Genomic DNA, 17,997 nt, shown 5'->3' on the forward strand with positions numbered 1-17,997 from the left:
CTGTGTGAGTAGTGGTCTACAGTTCTGAGGACTGAAGGATGTTGCAGTACAAACAAGAAGAAACAGGTCACAAGAACTTTCCAGGCCAAAACAAGCACCATCATGTAAATCACTGGTGCTCAGTTTGTAGTGCCAGCCGTGCCAGCAAGCTTACGTGGATACCACAGCACATCAACATCACCATTTGTGGGCATAAGCTGACCTCCCTCCCCCTCCTTCCTGCCCAAAAGTAAGCTTCCCAATAAAGTTCTGCTATAACCTGTGATCCAAGAGACATGGGAGGAGTAAGTTCGAGAGAGCCAGTTGGGAGACACAAAGTTGTGCAGCCCTAGTGCATACAGCCCAATCTCGAAGGCGCAGAGGTGAAGGTTGCGGTGTGGTCCCTGGTGCCCACCACTGGAGGAAGGGTGGGTGAAGATGGAGGTACTGCTATTTCCACCTGCTTTGATAAGGACTGTCTTGGCCAATTCAAAGTAGAAGTGAGCAGCTGCCTCCGAGGGCTGGTTTGGGACATGAGGAGCATGGCTCTCCAGCCGCCTCCCTTTATACCTAGAGGAAAAAGACAGAGGAACCTTTCAGACAGCAACAAGTATGTGAGGTTCACTAGCTGGGGTGCAGAGTTCCTGTCTTCAGGATCCAGAGGAAACAAAACAAACAGTCCCAAGGAAGTACTTCCTGATGCACACGTGCTAGTTCCCTGACACCAGGCCTAGAGGTTGCCTCTGCATTGGTATCATTCATTACCTGCCAACTTCCACAGTCTTTGCACGGGCTCCCCCACTGGCTCTCCTGCTGCCACTGGAAGAGGAAGATCCCAGTGAATCACTTGAAGAACTGCTGATGCTGTCACTGTCCTGTCCTCTGCCCCACGATGTTGTCGCCCATCCTCCACGTAGCGGACGCCGACTGAGCGTTGGAGAACTGTCAGAGGTGGTTTCAGGAGCGCTGCTGTCAATGCTAGCCATGCCTGCAACACCAGAAACAACACAGTAATGCCACTAGGGCTAGTAAATGTCATGTGGGTGGGTAAACTCCCACCCACACCACCTACAGTCCCTACTAATATCAGTCACGTCAGTGATAGTCAGCCTCGCAGCTGCCAGGCATTCAACTTTGCAAATTAAGAGAGATTAAATTAGTCCATTTGGCCACAGATATCAGTGTCATTTTGCAGTTCTCATATTCAAAACCAGAAGAGTCCAAGAACAATGTACTTCTCCCTTCACACCATCCCACCCCATCACTCCATCTGCCAAGCTCTGTGGCAGAGTATAACAATAAGAAGCAAATATACACACAAAGTCAAGTTCCACAGATTGTATGAGAATAAAGAAAACCCTTCTGGTATACACTGCACAATTTACACAAAGTTTCTTCACATCCTCAGCCTCTAACTTACGCCCTTCCCAAGAGAAATGTAGAAAAGCAGCAGCTCCTCTTTCTTTGTTTCTGGACCCAGGAGCACAGTGCTCTACTCCAAGAGTCCAGCAATTCAGCTCCAGATATCTAATCCATCACACAGAACATATCTGCTGTGAGAAATGTGTGGTAACTTGCCATACAGAAGGGAGCAGGAAATCTATGGAGCAAAACCTATTTCTCCATGCCAGACACCTCAGAGACCATCAACTGCTTCTGTACTATAGGAAGGGCTGACAATGGGAATGAAAGAGCAAGGGAACTGCCCGAACTCCAGCGGGCTGCCTAGCACAGCACTGGACACTGTATGAATGAGTGAGTTCCTACCTGTGTGTTTCTTCTTCTGCCTGACAGGTGAACCCCAGCATCTCCCGTTGTATCCACCTCTGCTTCCAAGGGCCAGGCGACTGGGGACTTTTCCCTCTTGCTTCAAGACAGTGGACTCTGCAGCTGGCTCACAGGGGGACCTCTGAGAGCTCTCTGCATAAACAGGACAGTGACATGGTAAACATCATGACTTGTTTCTGTAGCTCTAAAAGCAGATGTGCCCATTTAAAAGATTTAAACATCAAAAGATGGAGGATTTTTATAAAATGAGTGGTATTTACGAGCAGGATTATCTCAGTTTTCCTTCAGGACCAAGCATATTACCCAACACCAGGCCAAGAACATTTCATCTTAAATCAAGATTTGGAAAATTCGCTGCAACTACAGAAAAATTTTAGAATAAAAATGCTCCAGGTACCCTACCCTTATTGCAGACATCCTCAGCTAGTATTATCTCTTTGGGAAGAGTTAAGAGAACATCTGCTTTCCACCAAATGCCGCTGTGATTGCCACTGAAGTGGAGGCACAGCTTCAAGAAAACCACGTTTATCTCCAATGCCCTTCAGCAATCGTAGTTATATGTCTTGCATGAAGGTACCTGACTCACTGTATAACTTTTTGAAATACTGCCCCCCTGTGATACCAACTTAAAAGATAGAGTCACGGTAGTTTTATGTTAAATGGTAATACAACTGGCTAAGATAGGAAAACCTGAAAATTAGCTCGAATTTCTATGCAGCAACATGTACTAAAATGGATATGGTCGAACAGGTAACAGGGGAATGACATTCTAGTAATCACCAAGCAGCCAGATGGCAATATAAATCACTCTGCCTACTTCCCAAAAGAGACAAAAACGTACAGTTACAGTTTTGCACTGATTAAAGAAGGGTTTCAGCATAGTCCTTACAAAGCACCACTTACCCTGTGCACTCTTCTCCACAAAGTTCTCAGGACTGCTCTGGACTGCAGTGCTTACAGCAGCTTGTTGAGCGACAGAAGTCCCTGGAAGTTGCTGGATCGCTGCAGTGGACTGGGCAGCATGTTTGGAAGGAGATTTTTGATTTGCTACTGTAGGCTTGCTGGATGAGTAGAAAGAACTCAGGGTCTGTGGTTTGTGAGTTTGACTCTCTCTGTCTAGGAGTTTGTCTAAAATCTTTAACAGCAACAGGAAAAGAAATAAAAAGGAAGAAGGAGGAAAAAAAAAGATGCATTACACTAGGACATAGAGGGAAAGTACCAAACCAGCTTCCTGGCAGACAATAAATTCCATTTGGTTGGAGAATAATGAAAATGTTTATTCTCTAGAAAGCAGGCATCACCTCCTGCACTGAAGACCAGCAATGCACAGCTGAGAGATGTGTGGTCTGCAGTACAGAAGAAGCAAGGATTCATTTGTACTCAGTAATATCCCCATTTTCACTTCCAAAAGCCACTGGCTTTACTTGGAAAATACCCAAAACTCACAATACAGAAGTAATTCTGGTACATAAAGGACAGAATAGAGGACTCTGTATATAGTTCTGCCAATCCTTAGTGTTCTTGTTTAAATCACGAGCAAATCTTTGCACACCATTCCAAACATCCTAGCATACCATTACCTTTTGAGACTTTCAAACACTAGAGAAACTGCTTTCTACCAGCCTACTTTCTTATCCTTTTTTATTACCCAATTAGGGAACAATGCATGACCACATTTCATGGGTTTGTCCATTTCTACTGCTCATTTTCCACATAAAATGAAGAAAAGTGTGACAGAGCACTTATTTGCAGATGACTGATATCAAGAGTGTCCCTGTTATTCCCTATAGAAGAGTATAGCAAAAGTGCTTCTACTTTAGGAGACAGAAAGACACTAGTAATATTCTTGCTGGGTAGAAGTGCTTCTGAAAATAAAATATTAATAAAACCCTTCCTAAAGCTTCAGTTTATTGTTTCGGGTTTTTTTTTTTCCCTTTGGGGTGGGGAGTAGAGCTTTACTATCTGTCTTGCATAGAAAATTAAGGCACAGGTGGACTAAACTAGTATAACAAAGAGGTGAAAGATTAAGAAACAAAAGCTTTGCTAGATATACTGTTCTGCAAGCCAACATCCCTGCAGCAAAACAGAACAATGCCCAGACCACATACACAATGCACACTGAAAACCCCTGGGACAAAGGACCTGTTTTAGCAGGTAAGCAAAAGCATTAAAATCAGTGAGAATGCATTTCCCAACTGGACTTTAAGAAACCCACAGAAAGAGTGCCTCTGCCAGGGCCAGGCACACTGTGCAATCAGATCTTGCAACAGTGAAGAATATAAACACGGCAACATAACCTGTAAATCACCAGTACGTGACAAGGCAACTTATGCTCACTGGCAAAACTATCAAATCCATCAAAACTCAAACATGATTTACTCTGCATCTCCCTCTCCCTTTTTAAAAGGAAACTCACCTTCTTCAGCTTAGACTGATCATCCTTGTAAGTAATCATCAGAGCTAGAGCCAGATCCCCCTTCTCCCTTCGGGTGCCTTCACACAACAAAGGATGTTCTGCTTCACTGACAGTTGTTTTCATGCCTGCAGGCCAGACAAGAGGGGAGGAAGAGAGAAGTGAGCCCATGGGACTACACCACATCTTGAGCACTATCTATACCTCAGACTATTTTATTCACTTCCCTGTCACAGACAAAAGATTGTTTTCCCCCTATTTTTCTGTTAACTTCAGGAATACGTCATGAATAAAAAGGAGCTGCTGCCTGTCCCCAGACTACTAAGCTTGCTACAACTGTCAGAATAACCAGAGGGGAAAAAAGTCCAGGCAAGCCCACAACTCCATCTTGAAAGAAACTGCAGATGCTACAAGCCAGAATTCCCACACCATAAAGAACTCATCTTTCTCCTTTCAGAGATGAGGAAACAGAGGACAGGCCTGGTTTAATCTATTCTATTCCTTTTTGCATGATACTTTAAAACAGGCATACAGTATTGTCAACATAATATATATAACCACTGCTTTGTTGCTGAAGATGATTAATGAGGCAAGAATCCAATAATATGCTAAGATGCTGAATTACATGATAATGCTTGAGAGTACTTCTGTTAAGTCTTTCATTATCGGTGTCTAATGTCTTCTGAAATGATTGTGTTCTATTCTCTGAAACTGTCCATCTCCATTAAAACACAAGCAATACATCTTCCATGGTAAAAGAGCACGAAGAAAGCTAAAAATCATGTTAGTAATTTAACATTCGGTTCCTGTCCCATATTCCCCTTCCATTTTTCATGGCTTTGCAAAGGCACCTCAGCCCTGGCATTCAGAATCCTTCTGTGTCTGGTTCTGACAAACTGTGCAAACACTTTAATTTCTGCACCAAACTGGAATTAACTGCTAACTCTCACCATCCAAAATAAGGCAGGATGGAGAATATGGATGAAGAAATACTTTTCTTGTCAAAGATTCTTACCAAGAGCAGCAACAGCTGCCTCAAAACCAAGCTCTTCATCTCCAGGCATTTCATTATTCCAATTACGGCTTGGGGGTCTAGAGCCTGTAGGGGAAACCACTGAAAGAAGACAAGAGAATTAGTGATCAGCTTTCAAAACCAGGACCTAAAGGCAAAAGCAATTTGTGAGAGCTTTCTGAATTTGCAGAGTTTCCTGTGGTCCTATCCTAGTCTTGTATCAGTTTCAAGGCCACAGCACTGCCTTGGGTTTTTTCCCCTTTCTCTCTAAACTCAGAAGACTTCAAACGAGAAAGGTATATTGCCAAGTCAGTCTTCTAATCCCAGGTTATGTTCTTTTTTAAATACTATATTTATTATTAGCTTTGTCTGGATATATCCAGCGTAAGAGTAGAAAAGTCAGTATTTTATAACTATTTTACAAACACACAGAGTACTGAAACGTGGTAAGTTCCCAGTTGTTTTCAAACGTAAACAGCAGAGACAATTCCATTGGGGCACAAAGCACCTCTAAAGCAGCACAGAGGGAAGAGCAAACAAGAGTGTGTGAACAATCAAGATTAGGTTGTTCTTATACAGAAGACAGTTTCTCTTTGAAAAACTCCTCAAGACCTGGCATCTCAGAACATGCCCTTCACAAACTCGAGCCAATGCAGACAGTACCTGGGGTGCACAGGACATCAAATATAAAGCTAGCCAACATCAGAGGCAGGACTGGACGGTAATCACATAACGTCCCTTCTCGCAGTTCTTCGGCTCTTCCTCGAATAGTGTTCATCTCATTAATGCCCAAGGGAATCTTCTTCAAGAGGGCTACAATCTCAGACTCCTGATATGCCAGCTTCACCTGGTAGCATCCACAAGGAAACAGAAGCAGCTCTCAGCACAGGCCTAAGGGCAATGGACCATTTTTCTCTACACATATGTTAAAGTATAGCAATAGTTTTTATTGGATCATTAAATTATAGTAACCCTTAGCATGCTAGACACCTTTACCATTCTCTCCACACTGAATACAGATTTTTCAAATCTAATACAAGTCTTGCCTCACACTTATACACAATTCTTTTTTACTCTATCACTCCTGAGCTGCACACAGGAAAAAAAATGCATCAGCTTTAATAAGAACATCAAGATAAGCATTTGACTGCGTAAGTCAGCGGAAAAGGTGATTACTCTTAATTGTAGGGAAATAAAAGATGCTATGTTAAGTAATATTTGAGACAACAGGGACTGACTAGCAGAAGAATGGGCACAGTGTGGCAGCATGCATGTCACCAAGATGAAGACCATTACATTTCACTACTCTTGCCATTCCTGCATCCTCTCCATTCTAAACATGTGAAAGTGGTTGTTTTCTCCTAGGCAGCTGGTGACTGCCGATCTCACAATCTTCTAATCAGACTGTAAGAAGTACAGATAATCATTGCAACAAGTGTAGCTGGTGGATACCTAGCAACAACACACACCTCCAGGGACTGCACAACCCTGCAGTGAAAAGCAACGTGGCTGCAATTCACACAGACAAGCTCTTAACTGGACACTCTTCTAAACAGGGAGCCAAACAGTAATCAAGCAGTATCCAAATAATATGCCTGCACAGTGCACATGTTCACTTGCCAAAGAATGAGGTATCAGCAAGAGCAACAATTTCCAAACATCTAACAATTGCACCAATTCACCCTAAGGAATAAGTTTCATATTATTTCACCAGTGGAAATACGGACAACTCCATTTACAAATGGCTTTATTTTCCCCAGATTAGCCAAGCAAACTGGAAATATATTTAAGACAAGAAGTAAGCTGTTCTAAGAGAAATAATATATTTATAAAAGATTTTGTAATAATTGAAATATTTTCAAGCCTTCATGTGAAATCAAACATCTGTTGGCACAAGAGGTCTGAGCTTCCTATCAATGGAAGTAGCACTACATGAAATGATATTTCTAATAATTTTGCTGGCAGGTCAGTGTGTGCTAATGTGATGTGCACACAGACCATTTAATCCCACTGCTATGAATTCTAAGGAAACACATAAAAGCCTAACCACACTTCAGGAGTTGAAATGGGAACCACAGGAGCAAAAGCATTAAGGTATCACAATGTTGTTTAAGATGTTTCTTACCTCCAGAGCCTTTGTAGAGGCCGGTGGTCTCTGCAGCTCCAGAGCAAACATTCCTATTCGGAAGGCCAGGTTGTGGTACTCCAGCCGCTCACTCAGCACAGTCAGCAGGAAAGCAGCTTTAGACAAGGTGTTGGTTGCCATCCACGTCTGTTTGGTGGTTGATACCTTGTTCTTTTTGCCCTGTTTGAAGAGGAATTTGTCACAAGACACTTTCCTAAACATCTTAAATGACTCTATGCTTGTCCTCTTACCCTTTACAATAATCATTAGACAGGAGAAAGAATAAAACACTTTAAATTTTATTCCCTTTGCTAAGGAATCACAAATCCCAGTCGTTACTGATGAACATCATTCCTTCCCCTATCTAACCCTGGCACAACACAGTGGAAGAGGTGGGCTGTTGCTAAGTCATATGTCCACTACTGTACTGATGCTGTGCGTCAGATGTTGCATGCCTGTCCCTTCCAAGTGAACCCTTTCATACAACAAACACTTCTTAGTGCTACTACAAGTGTTTTTCCAGAAGTTCATGCTTATTTCTTTCCAACCCTCTATCCTGAAACAGCAGAACTTCTAACATTTCCAGTGGTGTACATTATGAAATACGAGACTAAGGTTTTGGAGATGATCACAAGAAACAGGCAGGTCACCTGCACAGAGCTGCACAAAAATCAAGACTTCTTGTGGCTGCTGTATAATCCCATAATACCCAGTAGAAGGCATATCTTAAACAAAACATCCTTTGAAGCTGATGTTAAATAAAATAGAGTGTTTTGTTACAGCAGATTTAAAAGAGATTCCTAAATAAGCTGCAGCTTTTAACAGGAAAAACAAAACAAAACAAGCTTCTCTCTGAAGCACAAGGAAAAGTGAAGAGACTTTTAACTAAACTCAAGTTTCTGAAGACTCCAAGTCCTGCTTAATGGCCTCTTATTTTCTTTCTCCCTTTTATTCACGCACAGCAACCAGGCACAGTAATGACATCCAGAGAAATTCAACTCAGAGGAAGCATCACTGTGCGGCCCTAAATCACAGCTAATGAGAAGTGTCTGGGAATGCTGTTGTATCCATCCCTTATATTCCTTCTAACTTACCCTCTAACCCCAAAACTATACCAGCTCGCTCTCTACCTTAGTTGGTGGCTGCTCCACTTTTAGATCTGGTGGGTTGGCCAGTAGGTCCCTGGCAAGCTCTACAGTTAAGCGGCATGCTTCATTACCATATCCATGTGCATACAAGGCCTCTGCACAGGCAAAGAGGATCTGCAACAAAGAACAGATGGTCATATTCAAACCACACTCCTCCACGCTGGAGCTAGCCTACTCAAACCACTGGTCTCAAAGACTCTGCAAACACAATTCACAATTAACTTCAGCAGCAAGTGCTCTCCAGGCCCTCCTTTCCTGGATCTCCACCACCATCCCTTCAAGTTCTCCCCTGAAAAGCCTTTTCTTCATTATTTAGTCCAATACCCCCTCCAAGTGCTACAAGAGATTAGCGAATTAACTCAGAGTCCCTAAAACCCAAACCAACTGACTGTAACTACTTCCATGCATCTCCAGCTGCTTGCTCATATAGGTGCAAGCTCTAAACTCATTTTATTACAGGAATGTGACACAATCTATTTATGCTGCCTCTGGCTTTCCAGATTCATAGTGAGTTGCAGAAGTGAAAACCATCCTGCTGCCTTTAGACATTGTGGACCAAGAAAAGTAGCCAGTGTTCTATCTCTGCACTGACTCATGGGTAGTGGCAAAGTCCCCGTTGGGGGCTGTTACAGCAACGGAACCAGAGCAACTGGCAGCGCAGAGGCAAACCCATCCAGGCTGCCCCATTGCAGCAAGATATTGCTGCCCAGCTCAGGAAGCTGGTTGTAAAAGTACATCATGTAGATGCCCATGCACCCAAGAGTCAGGCCACTGAAGAACACCAAACCAATCAGCATGTGGATCAGGCTGCTAAGACTGGAGGGGCTCAGGTGGAACTGGACTGGCAAGATAAGGGTGAGTTAGTTATGGCCCGGTGGGCCCATGATACCTCAGGCCATCGAGGAAGAGACACAACACACAGATGGGCTGGTGACTGAGAGCTGGACTTGACCAATGGACACTATTGCACATGTTGCCCATGAACGTGAAACATGTGCTGCTATCAAGCAAGCCAAGTGGTTAAAGCATCTCTGGTATGGAGGACAACGGCTCCAAATGACAAATATAAATATGGGGAAGCTCAGCAAATTGCTCTTATCATGCTCCCACAAACCCACCAAGACAAGAGCCATGTGCTTAGAATGGTGGAAGTACCCATGAGTTTGGGGTTGTTTGGTTTGGTTTTTTTTTTTCTTCACTCTCCTCCCCATCCCACTGAGAGTTGGGGGTGAGCAAGCAGCTGCATGGGGTTTAGTTGTCAGCTGGGGTTAAACCATGATGCTGTGATGTGTGCAATACATAAAACTGTAAAACAGTGTTCTGAACTAGATTCAGCTCACCTCCATCCGGTTCTCCTGCTCCAGAGGCTTTATACCAGCAAATATATCTTGTTCCTCTTCATTTCCTCCTTCAGCTTTGTCATCATCTTCCTTGGCTACCTCTTGTGGATTTAGATAGTATACCTGGTAATCGTCTTCCTCTTCTCCATCATCTCCTCCCCCCGCTGCACCATTCTCTCCCACTTCTTCTGCCTTCAGGCCCACACCACTGCTGTTCTCATCTGCAGAAGGCAGGTCATCATCACCACTACCCATTTCACCCACAGGATCCTTGGGCGATTTCTTGGCCATGGAACTGCTCCTGACACTGGGCTCAGGTCCCTCAGAGAAGTACACCCCACCATCCTCCTCAAAGGTGTCCCTGTAGCTCCTGCTCAGTGGGCTTTCCGTAAAACTAAATGTATTGCTGGCTTCTGCCCCCAGAGCCAAGCTGCTGTCATCCAGACTCATCTCTGCCAAGTCCGGTTCCAGAGAGCTGTCTTCACTGCTCATGCGGCGCTTCCCACTGTGCTTACTGGTCAAGCCTTTGCTCACTGGTAACTTTGCTTTGCCCACTGCAGTCTTATACACAGCTTTATCACCTTCTGCTGAAAGTCGTCTCAGAACCCTTTGTGGCGTTTCAGAGACAACTTTCCGCTTTCCAGTAAGTTCCTTCGGACGAACTGCAGGCTCCTGGGGGGAGGGACGCAGCCTGTCCCCAGGCTGCAGACATGGTCCCCCAGGCTCCTGTCCAGGGGTTCTACCAGCCTCAGAGGCAGTTTCTGCACACTGCAACCGGCAGCTCCTTTGCTGGATGGCCTTTACCCAACAGAAAGAGTTCTTCTTGTCAGTGCTGCTGTATGTGATCCCAGGAATGGGATAAGCTTCCTCCCAGTTGAAGTAACAGGCTTCCACAGCTGGCTTGAAACCCTGGAAGAGCTTCTCCAGTGATTTCTTGTGCTGACCCCTCTTAACATTATCTATGACTTTCAGCTGCCACTGTCTGAGCTGTGAGCAAAGGTCCCTGCGCCTAGGAAAAGAAGTAAGAGGACAGGTTAGAAAGCAGACACAAAATGCACCTGTGACAAACTACCTCTTAACCCACAGAACGCCTTCTCCTTTTTGTCAGAAAAATCTGTTAAATTAAGTGTACACAGCAGTAGTAGGAAGACAGGCTGAAAAAAGGAAACAGGTATGTATAATAACAACCAAGTCCTAGACAAGCCTATTATGCAGAAAGAAAATGTGAACAGTACCAACATGAAAGCACGATACAAACAGGGAGGTTTAAAAATGAAATACTGTCTGTCCTGTTTGCTTAACTGCCCCCAGTAAAGTATTAGTGATGTGAGCCTCAGCAATCTAAGACCAGCAAGTGCCATGGGAAACTGCTCTTGGAACCTTTCATAAACAGCCCTGTGAACAACTCTGGTCAAGATGTTCACAAGTACAACCTAAACAGCCTACGTAGGGAAGCACAATACCAGACAGGAACACCTAATCTACCTTCCAGGCACGCACCTTTTTACCCTGATATGCCTATCTAGAGCCCAACAATTCAATTTAGGCATGAGCAAGCTGTCCTTGGGAGACTAAACTGTTGGAAGCCATAGACACAGAATAAGCAAGACAAATCAATTGATGTTCATATAACTTTGAGAAAGAAATAAGCTGGTCGGTTTATAGACATTTAAATTACACAGCAGTTAGTCCCATGCCCCCTGTTACCGTGGGAAGAACAAAGCCTTTCTGCATTTCGCAGCTCCAAATCTCACACAGGGCCTAAGCATATGAGGAAGATAATCTAAATGGATTAAACATTTGGGTGATCTAATTCAAGAACAAAAAAAGACATTTCTAGAAATTGCACCAAGTGTCTCAATTTACTGTCATCTTGTTTCTGCCACAGATTCCAGAGACCTGAGGTACAAGCCCAACACTTCAGTCCTCTCAAATTTCCTATCAAAAGCAAAAGAACAAGAAAATAAAATCAAACCAGAATGACTCAGTTTAGGTGCAAAGGGTATCAGGACAAAAGGGGCTAAACAAAATGGACCACTTCTATTTGTCCACTAAAGAAATTAATTAACAAGAGAGCAAACTGGTGGAGCTTAATCAAGGTGAGGAAAAAGAATAGGAAACTACTTAGGAAAGGTAACATAAGGATGAGAGCCTGCCATGAATAAGGAATGAGGTAGCAAGTTGTCTTATGATTCACTGCAAAGAATAGCAAGGACCGGTAGAAAAGGGCTCTTCTTGGTGACTATTCAAACGCCAAGAGAATAGGCAATCAAGCAGGAGCATTTCAATTATGCATGAGCTTGAGTAGGAGATCTGAGCAAATTTGAACTGTGCCAAATGACTCAAATGTGAACACACATAGCCCAACTTCATACTTTATCAAAAGCCAAAACCTTTTATGGGTTTTCCACGTGATCTGATTGATGTGTTTATTTTAAGCTTCATTCCCAGTTTCCTACAGTTTTTTATTTGTCTTGTCTCCTATACTTAGCTACTTCATGCTGTAAACTGTACAAGACAGATGCTGCATCCATTTTAGTGTCCCTGATGTACCTTACATAGATAGGGCATTTTATTAATGTTACACAACAATTCACAGAAAGCAAATCCTGTTAACGTGTAATTGTGTTGAAAACCCCATCCTGTTTTCATTTGTTCTGAAAAAACTTTCTTGAGCACTTACAGCACAAACTAATTGAGTATATTTTACATGCCACAGTTTGCAGACTAGATGTACAAGACAAATTATTACAATTTCAACCACAGCATCTCAACACGAGCTGTCAGTACCTCCACTGCTATTTAACTAGTGCTAAATAAAGATGGCAGTGATTTACCAAGGCACAATATGGTTTAGAAATCTGCAGAAGCCTCATGATTTTTCCTCAGACAATTGAAAACCCTGGCTGAAATTCGCAAACCAATGATACTGTTTACCAATACACTGCAGAGAATAAACTCCCTAAGAGCACAGAAAGTAAGAAATCCTTCATCTTGAAACAGACAATTGTGAGTGACTGGGCTAACCAGAAATCCATTAAACTGCTGAACAGTTAAATATAGAAAGCATTAAAATGTATTGGTAGTCAGTGTTATAATTCAAATAAATGTCCTCCTCCGAGACACTGAAACGCAGAATTACACTCATATGTAAAATAGAATTCCAAGAAAACAAATTATTCGCACTCCATGATGTTACTAAAAGTGAGCAGCAAGAACAATTAAAATTTAAAATAATTATAGTGCTCTTGAACCCTACGCAGCACACGTCTGGAAGGACTAATGGATCAACAGGCAATGAGGTAGCAACACAAACACAAGACATCTACAGGAAGAAACTCTTGAGTGTGCTTCAATGTTACAGAAATAAATGAAAGACTGGATCTGATTCTTGTGCTCACCTCTGTGGACTAATTGTCGGGTCCAGGACTGCCAGCCTCCAAAGAACCACCATCTCATCACACATACTTGCACAAGCATGAGCAGCTACTTCTGACTGGCCATTGCTGCGTCCCGTGTGCCCGCTAGCGCTGCTGTGTGACGCGGATGTTCGCACGCTGTACCACCAGCCAGTTATCTGCAGAAGAAAATGTTCAGTGGAGGTGCGTTGTGGCCAACAGCTCATCCCCTGCTCTCACTTAACCTCATAACCACAGGCAATAAGATTTGTAGCTAGTACCATGTTTTCCTTTGGCTCCAAAATAACTATGAGCATGAAAGCAGTATTGGTGCGTGAGAACTAAGGGTCTCTCAAACTTTGTCCGGTTAAAAGGCACATGCACATAGAACAAAACAACGACAGGAGGTTCTTTTACTAGAGGCCTTCACGCTTGGAGGAAAATAGTGAACAAATGTTACAAACTAAGAACTTATTTTCCCCTGAAAAAAAAGATATATGATAGAGCAATAAGGAAACTTGCATTGCATTTCATGTTACAGAGTAAGGCCAGTGTTCTGAACTATGAAAGGAAACCTTTTTCTTAAGGTTTATTAAAAACAAAACAAAATATTACTCAAGGCCATCAAAAGATATCTTCTACAAAAATAACCAAAGAGTGTGAGATCCTACCACCCAATTATATCTTTAGTCTCTGTCAAAATGCTTAACTGGGCAGAAATAAAATCAAGTGTGCTAAAAAATAAATAAAAAAAAATTTAAAAAAAGAGTTCAGACTCCATATACTCATGTTGAAAGAGTTGAGGTATTTTGGGAATATAGTGTTGCTGGGACATCACTGAATCAGTACAAGAGCAAACATAATACTAGTGTGGAAAAGCACATGCCCATAATGCATACAGACTGTTACAAAAAATTATTCAGCCTTTGTTTGCACAGGTATGTGGCATCTGTCACTGGCTCAGCCCGGTTCCCAGAACATCCGTGCTCAGAGCAAAGAGATTTGAGTACCTGCTCATAGTTGAGACACTGGTCAGTCAGAATCTCCAGCAAAGGGGCTGCATTGCTGTCCCGTCTCTTAAACATCTCCCGCACAATGGACAGCAGGTTCCAGATGCCCTCAGGCTCTCTTCCTCGCAGGGGACGCAGGAGACAGGCCCACTCAGCAGCAGCTGGTGGCTCGGTGGAAGAGAGATACATTGAATTCACATCACTGGGGATGTGAAAACAGAAGAGCAGGGATGAGAAAAAAATGAAATCAAGTACAATCATACAAAATCCTGAGCATATTCTACATCCAGAAGTATATTTGCACCTTAAATAGGCCAGACATGCATGAAGTAAAAGAGAAAATGCATATGAGACTGAGCACACCCCACAAGGACGATATTGCGTAAATACAATGTACTTTACTGCAGTAACATGGACAAGCTAAGCAAAAATACACTCCAGAGTAGTAACCACAAAACTAAGTATCCTTCAGTCCATGGTATCACATAAGGTTACAGGCTATACAGTGAACAAGCTTACAGGTTATACGAATACCCCATTTTCCCTTCAATGGGAAACAGCTTACCTGAAAACAACAGGAGAGGGGCCACAGAATTTATGAAGGGTTTTCTTTATGTTGTCACTCAGAGTAGATTCATCTAAGTACCACGTGCTTTGATCTGATGCAGAGGGTCCAGCAGTGGGATCTTGACAAAAAAAAACACACATATAGTCTTCAGGCTTTGAAGAAAGATTTTCCTGTGTGTGCTCAACCATAGAGATTATAGGGAGCACACAGGCAGTGTGCTACCCAGTTTATTTCACCCATTACAGAACTCACTCTTCAGAATTACCTCAAAATGCTATCGTAACATTACCTTAACCACTGGCAACACTAAACTGGGAGACACGGCTGGCACGCTGAATGGCAGCACTACTACCAGTGGGACCAGGAGTAATTCAAGGACTGTGCTAACAGAAACCCCAAGAAATTCATTGACAAAAAAAAATGTAAACTTCTGTAGCTGGGACAGAAAATCCCATGCATCAGCACAGACTGAAAACCAAATGGCTAAATAGCTCATAGGGTTTGGTGATTATGGTGGATGCCAAGCTGAACACAAACTGATGGCAAATTGTTACTGAAAACACAAAACAAAACAAACCCCTAACAAACCTGCAAACAGGGCTACATTAAGAAAAGCACAGCAGGCAGATTTAAGAAAATTACTTTACTAGTGCCAGGTAGAGGGAGATAAAGTTACACCTGGAATATTGTATCCAGTTTTGGGTCCCCCAGATCAGGAATGACACTGTGAAATCAAGAGGATATAGTGGCGTGGGTATCAAGATAGCTGGGGGCACAGAGCACATGACCTGTGAGCTGAGATTAAGGAACATGGGCTAATTTAATCTAAAAAGGAGAGGGTGAGGGGTGCTCATTAACAGCCTACAACTACTTGGAATCACAAACACAACACAGACAAACTCTTCTTGGTAGCACAACAAGATAAAAAAGGGTATTTATATTGGATGTTGGGGAAAAATTCTTGACCAAAAGGGTAACACAGCACTAAACCAGGAATACTCTGTAATGTTTCTGGTAACCGAGACTTGGCTAAGCTAACCCGAGCCACAGCTAACCCACTCTAGTGTTGCAAACCATCCTGTTCCAAGTAGGAGGTTGGACAGGTCTCCTCCAATCAGCATTTCCAGGAGTCTATAATTGATAACAACTTTAAAAGAAAATCTTTTTGTTAGAAAGATGCATTGCCTGCTGCTCCATTCCTCTGCACACAGAGTCATCCAAGTGCCAATTGTCGTGCCATATATGCACGCAAGTGCCTGTTCTTACCCCTTTTCCTTGATCTCTTAACCCTTTCCTTGACCTGCAATCCCAGCTATGCGGTAACAGACCGGTTCAGAAACACAAAGCAATGGAAATATATCCACTTCCTACCTGTGACAGACATTACTGAAATAAGATATATCAAGGTTACCTGGGGCTCCACACACTGTGTTGATGGCAGTAGACTGAGAGGATAACAGCTCATCCAGCAAGCGTTGAGCAGTTGGAAGAATCTGAAAATATGAAACAAACTTTCAATATACACAGTAGTTCTTATCCTAATATACCCAGCCAAAAAGCTGCCCAGATTTTCATGATTGAAGCACTCTCAATTTCAAAAAGTATCTGAGACACAGAGTCTTGTTTTCAGAAAGGACGACAGAGGGTGCTAAAGTTTAAACTACAGCAAATCAGCTGTTAAGACTCTCCTTCTTCAAAGCAAACCTGTATCCAAGGCTTACTTACTACATTCACACCCTAAGAAGTAAAGAAAAGCCTCCTAGGGTATTAGTTCCCTTCTCATTTCTTGAGGATGAGGAGCCCACAGAGAGTTATACTGCAGCTAACTTTGAGAGAGACGGAAGTGACTGCAGCCAAGGTCACCATTTTCCTGCACTTCAAATATTCTTGATGTCTTGTTCCTAAATTATTTCTCTAAACCTCAAGCTAATTGGAACAGAGAAGCAAACTATAAATTATATCTATACATAACTTTTTGGGCAGACTCTAGTTTATTTACTATCCTGATAGAAAAAACACCAGATAGATAGATAGATAGATAGATAGATATAAAAATAAACTCAGACTCAATAGTAAACTGATGCCATTTCAGCACTACACTAATGCAGTCATAGCTTCTGGACAGTTCGCAGCGTAAGCAGAAAAGGCTCACACCTGACTGGAAAATCCCAAGTAGATACACCCTTAATGTCCTTTTTTTAAAGAAAAACGCATAGTAGAAAGTGTTTTTTCCCAAACTAAGTCTGGGGTGAAACTGTAGATCCAGTTATCCTTTAGCACACATGCTTACAACGGGTTAGGCAGATGGTTAGGATTTAAATTACTTTCAACAGAAGATCTGATATTCCCCCACCTCTCTCCGCACAACAGCTGAGGGCACACTTACTGTAAAGCAAGGCATATTCCATAAACCTATATTTGCAAATAATATGGACCCATCTCAAACAGATGGAAGAAAAACAATGCTTCAGAAGGATATTTTGAATTTAAGTCACCTGAAGAAACAAGCTCAGCACTAAGATACTCTTGTACCTTTTTCCACTACTACATATTTTAAATCAACACAAAGCAGAAAAGAAACAGGTCTAGGCAATGTCACCCCTTAAGGATGAAGTACCAGGGACCTGCAGCAACTCTCCTTCAGGCATTTTTGCCAAGATATTCATATTTAATTGGACTAAGAATACTGGCTCCAGGAAGGGAAATAGCTCTTGGGAGAAGAACTGGGTAATATACTCTAGTTGCTCAGAATCACTGACATTTTCATAGGTACAGAAGACTTTCCACAGAGATTTTGAAAAATTTCTTATCTAGCTGCATTCCTACAGACTGCCATCCCTTTACACTGGAAAGTTAATTCAGCTTTACATTACTGTCCCATCACGCAGTTCACAAGCTGGAAATAAGGATGAAATAGAATCACCTGTACAGCCTACTCTAATTCTACATCATGTAGTCAAAAAATGTTGTCCTAAGGTATAAGAATATTTATCTGCTCTCAGAAATCTTGAAGACTGGGAATGATCCTGTTGGAAGAGTTTGGAGCATGCCTTGCCTTTTCCAAGGGAATTAAACTACATAGGTTAAGATGCATCTGCCAATAAAAACCCAACTTTTCTGTTAGGCAGCATCCATCAGATTATGTGGTAAAATAGTAATAATGAAATGAAATAATCCAGATGATCCTGAGTGCACAGCTGGTACACATGACTGCAG

The 17,997-nt window shown here is 42.5% G+C and overlaps 1 protein-coding gene across 1 annotated transcript in view; it reads right to left on the minus strand.

Annotated features, from left to right (window-relative positions):
- The window catches only part of ZSWIM8 (zinc finger SWIM-type containing 8), a 56,258-nt gene that overhangs the window by 9,492 nt on the left and 28,769 nt on the right, over positions 1-17,997 (minus strand). The window contains exons 6-19 of the mRNA XM_080347752.1: positions 16,193-16,274; positions 14,779-14,899; positions 14,214-14,415; positions 13,207-13,382; positions 9,806-10,814; positions 8,448-8,579; positions 7,318-7,497; positions 5,856-6,039; positions 5,196-5,294; positions 4,184-4,308; positions 2,671-2,902; positions 1,747-1,899; positions 745-967; positions 260-549 (exon numbers count right to left, since the gene is read on the minus strand). Coding sequence (XP_080203878.1) covers positions 260-549; positions 745-967; positions 1,747-1,899; positions 2,671-2,902; positions 4,184-4,308; positions 5,196-5,294; positions 5,856-6,039; positions 7,318-7,497; positions 8,448-8,579; positions 9,806-10,814; positions 13,207-13,382; positions 14,214-14,415; positions 14,779-14,899; positions 16,193-16,274 — 3,208 coding nt within the window. The remainder of the gene's footprint in view (positions 1-259; positions 550-744; positions 968-1,746; positions 1,900-2,670; positions 2,903-4,183; positions 4,309-5,195; positions 5,295-5,855; positions 6,040-7,317; positions 7,498-8,447; positions 8,580-9,805; positions 10,815-13,206; positions 13,383-14,213; positions 14,416-14,778; positions 14,900-16,192; positions 16,275-17,997) is intronic.

Source organism: Nesoenas mayeri (genome assembly GCF_963082525.1).
Source record: "Nesoenas mayeri genome assembly, chromosome: 7".
NCBI lineage: Eukaryota > Metazoa > Chordata > Aves > Columbiformes > Columbidae > Nesoenas > Nesoenas mayeri.